This window comes from Octopus bimaculoides, chromosome 8 (assembly GCF_001194135.2).
Source record: "Octopus bimaculoides isolate UCB-OBI-ISO-001 chromosome 8, ASM119413v2, whole genome shotgun sequence".
Taxonomy (NCBI): domain Eukaryota; kingdom Metazoa; phylum Mollusca; class Cephalopoda; order Octopoda; family Octopodidae; genus Octopus; species Octopus bimaculoides.
In genome coordinates, this window is record NC_068988.1 from 65,041,476 (window position 1) to 65,046,162 (window position 4,687).

Here is a 4,687-nt window from a genome sequence, read left to right on the forward strand (position 1 = left end):
GTGTGTGTGTGTGTGTGTGTGTGTGTGTGTGTGTGTGTGTGAGTGTTTGTGTTTGCGTGCGTGTGCTTGAGGGAAAGAGAAGCGAGTGGAGAAGAGAGAAAAATAAAAACGTATTTGCTATATTATTTAGTAGTTGTCAAAGAATTAAAGACAAGTTTGTAGGAGTTGATGCTTTGTGCCAAGAACACTTTCGGAGAGCAGATGAAGGCCCAAACTCATAATATTCGTCTTTTCTAAGCCACATGGACCGAAATGTGTCTAAAGAGGCAACAATGGAACCGCCCATCCAGGCTGAATATTTGCGAACTGGTGGAGCTGTAATGTTGATGTTTGTTATTGACAAGGCGGATAACTCTTTATGTAGGCGATCACACATGCCCGGTAGTAGAGTCGTTCCCCCTGCTAAAACTATATTGGATGCCATACTTTCCTGTAATGAAGTATGACACCGTAAAATTGATTTTGCGATACTCTGTTGTAAACTCGGACAAGTAAAACCACAGCGCTCTGGTTGGAAAAGATATTCTGGAACTTTAAGTCTTTCGGGGCCAATCACAATGCTTGTATCTGTACATGGAAGTTGGTATTCCTTGTCTTCTGACGGTGGCATACTATTTTTACGTGCCTCTTCATATTTCATTATTGAACAATATTTTTCTTTTATGTGCCGCACAGTTGTTCTGTAGTTCTCTGGAGATTGACGTAGTGCTGGAATGGCTTCTCCTTGTAAAGCACGCCCCAGCTGTTCTGTGAGATCGCAGCCAGCCATAGGAAATCTGACTATAGCTTCATTGCATGGATAACCATCAAAGACGGGGACTATGTGGGTCGTTCCCTCACCAGCATCTAAAACGATACCTGACCAATGTCCAGATCCGTAAAGAGCTAGCACTGGCTGTAATAGTAAATATAAGGCTGGAACATCAAATGTTTCAAATAAAATCTCGGCTAATTTCTCACGATTCTGAGGTCCGAAGAAAGGAGTCTCGCTAAGCAATACTGGTTGGGTATCTGAGGAAACCCCCAGTCGTTCAAAACACTGATGCCAGACATACTCCATCGTATCCCAGTTAGTTATAACGCCACGCTGCACTGGATTGCTACATACCACATGTTCAGCACTTGATGGGAAAAGTGGAGATTCACGGCCTTTCCGGGAAAACGTACCCAACTTGAAAATACAAAAAGAAGAATAAGAAAGAAATTAGAATTATTCAAAATTTTGAACCATATAAAATTATGATTACACAAATTTTAAAATATAAAATAGGATACAGATACAACACCAACTTTCCGGACACTAAATGGCCCAGAAATTTTTATATTCTGCACTAATTTTCACCAATGTACAAATACCTGTATTTCATTTAATTATTGAAGTAAATTAAATTTTTTTTAAATTTACAGTGTTTCATAAAAAATTACCCCTGGTTCATAAAAATCAGTAAGCACAGGCATGGCTGTGTGGTAAGAAGTTAGGCACAGGTGTGGCTGTTTGCTTCCCAACTACAACATTTTGGGTTCACTCCCATTGCATGGCAGGTGACTGTATGCATGTACAGGTGAGTGTGTGCACACACAGTCATGTCCAAGATGTAACAAGTTTAGTAATAAAATGCTTTTAAGTGGGTAAGAGCTAAGTTTTATAGATATTTTGTATTTTATTTATTGAGCTAAGACAGCTGAGGAATAAACAGAGACCACAACTATCCCTCACAACTCTTGAACTTTAGATCATGTTATATATTATGTTATTGCATAGTCTGAACTTAATTACATTGGATATTTGAGAAATGGAATTAACATTAAACTCGATACTCGATACCCGACTGCAGCCACGCTGGAGCACTGTGTTGAAGGGTCTTAGTCAAATAAATTGACCCCAGGATTTTTATTTTTTTTAACCTTGTACTTATTCTATCGGCAATATCCAGCAACAGATCTAAGGGATATTCAGATATAGGCAGCAACAGATCTAAGGGATATCCAGCTATAGGCAGCAACAGATCTGAGGGATATCCAGTTATAGGCAGCAACAGATCTGAAGGATATCCAGCTATAAACAGTAACAAATCTGAGTGATATTCAGCTATTGGCAGCAACAGCTGTGCAATAGCCAGCCATGGGCAGTAATAGAGCTGTGTAATATCTAGCAATAAGCAACAATGGATCTGCAGAATAAAACAGACCCTGGCAATATTCAGCTATAAACAACAACAGTTCTGTTGAATATACAGCAACAAATCTGTGCAATATCCAGATATAGGCAGCAAGATTTCAATGGAATTGGATGGGAGTTTGTTGGATTAAGAATAGCATTCAATTCTTCATTCAGACAAAGCTCTTGAAAGCACACCAACAACCTATATAATCAAGAAGCTGGTTTTAGCTTGTTTTTCTTTTTTTTTTTTTAATCTTTTCTTCCTAAACTCAACAGAGACCAAGAGACGAACATTAGCCTTATGGATTCTTCTAATTGAAAGAAAAATATTAGAAAAATTCTATGAGATAGGCATTGGTGCTGCTACATCAGCTGTGCATCTAAATAGTTAACTCATTAACAGCATTAAGATCTGAATATATGAAGAAATAATTAGAACCATTTTCACAACTAAAGAGATGAAACAGTTAACTTAAGTGATTACATTTCATATGCAGCTACCTCCTGCATTATTAAAGCATTGCATTCCTGACAATCTTGCTATATGGAATATCTTATTGCAAAACTTATTTTTCTCATTAACCCTTTGCCTGTCTTGTGTATCATGTGATACACAGCACATATTTCCGTGGTATCCGTGCATCATATTTGATATCACATTCCCAATTTTTTTCCAACCATCAGAGTAACTTGAGACTTATGAAAGGAAAGCTTTATATTATTCAGAATGTATGAATCAAAGGCTAACTAAAAATCTGAAAACAACCATGGACATTTAGGATAAACTTATGAAAATGCTTTGGAGAGCAAAGGGTTACCTTCTATGATATTTATCATGAAAGGCAAGGGGAAAATAGATTCCATGTTACAGAATTCCATATTACAGCAAGATTTTCAGAAATGCAATGCTTCCATAATCTGGAGGACAGCTATAGTTTATAACAGTTGAGTTTTATAGAAGAGCTATAAATGACTGAATAAAACTCTATCATAGTACTAGAATATATTTTGAACCTAGGTGGCAAATTACAATTTTAATTCAGAACATAGAGGGATGTAAATTATTTTGTTACATGTGTGTGCATACGTGTGTGCCTGGCTCCTGTGCGATTGGCACGTAAAATACACCATTTTGAGCATGGCCGTTGTAATATCAATATCATAACTCCTTAATTCCTCTGCTAAAAGAACATCCCTTCTTTCCAGCTGATTTTCACTTCTTGAGTCAAGGTGCAAATACTGACAACCAAACTTCAGATTCATGCTGGCAACGTTTTTGCATTTTTTTTTTTTTAGTTATTGCTGCTTTTCTTCTCTTTATCTTTTTACCATTAAAAACAAAAAAAAAACATCAGCTGTGGCATGCTGATCAGTTTGAAATGATGTAAGCATTTGTTAAGAGCACATTTTCTAGTTCCCTCTCACATTGCGAGTAAGCAGTGTTGTCCTTAACAAGCTACTTGGTCATGAAGTGTGATACTGAGCTACTATCGCTACCACCTTTGACCTTCAAAATAACATTATGATACACACTAGACTACCAACATGCAGCTTTGCAGCTGCATACTTCCAGTCCAATAAATCTCTGTGTGTCATCACTCCCCAGCATCACCATTGAACTTTCAAGAACAAATTTGTCTGATAGTAATGATTCATTTCCAAGATAACTTATGCATGGGTATATTTCTAGTACATAAGGCTTGCACAGTACCATATTCACTTTTTGAATGTTGCAAAGCTTACCAGCAGCACAAATACATGAGACAACTGGCATTTACAACATTCTCAGGGTTGTTTTAGGTTTTCCCTCTCACCAAAGCATTCAAAATACTCAAGCAGATGCACTCTCCAGTTAACAATAAAGTTCCTCCTCAAAACCACAGTACTCTTTACCTTGATGCCAATCTGTTAATATATGCCTCTACAGTTACTGGTATTCATAAAAAAAAGCAGGACTTGTGATCAGGATTCACTACCCTAGATTTGCTGTGTTCAATTAGAAACAGGGCTACCTCATGAAGTATGTGATCTTATAAATCAAACACACATGCAGCAAGCAGTTCTTGCCATGCTGTGGAGAGGTTAGGAGTCCATCTTTTGACTTCAACACACGCTTGAACCCCAACCCACTGCCATATAAGTGATCTCTCAAAGATTTGCTTAAAATCCCTTCACACAGCACTGACTACTTTACTGAGCACTCTCCACCCTTGACTCCCAAAGTCCAAGTAGATATGAAGAGCAAAAAGCTTTACAAACTAAGTATATAAAATTACAATACACACACACACACACACACATATATATATATATATATATATATATAGGAAAATGAAGAATAACACAAACTTTTAACCCTTTTTTTAAACCTAACACAACTTTCAATTCTCATGCATCCTTATTTTTCCAACCATTATATACATGAACTACCATTGAACTTCAAAAGCTCAAAGACAATATAATGTATTGGTATATTTATTTTTTTATATATTATTTTTTTTATATATCATTTTCTTCATTTTGTAC

The 4,687-nt window shown here is 36.7% G+C and overlaps 1 protein-coding gene across 1 annotated transcript in view; it reads right to left on the reverse strand.

Annotated features, from left to right (window-relative positions):
* Positions 1–6: 6 nt before the first annotated feature.
* Positions 7–4,687, reverse strand: part of LOC106881928 (actin-3) — a 109,936-nt gene continuing 105,255 nt past the window's right edge. Inside the window, exon 3 of the mRNA XM_052970151.1 lies at positions 7–1,171. Coding sequence (XP_052826111.1) covers positions 137–1,171 — 1,035 coding nt within the window. The 3' untranslated portion in view covers positions 7–136. The remainder of the gene's footprint in view (positions 1,172–4,687) is intronic.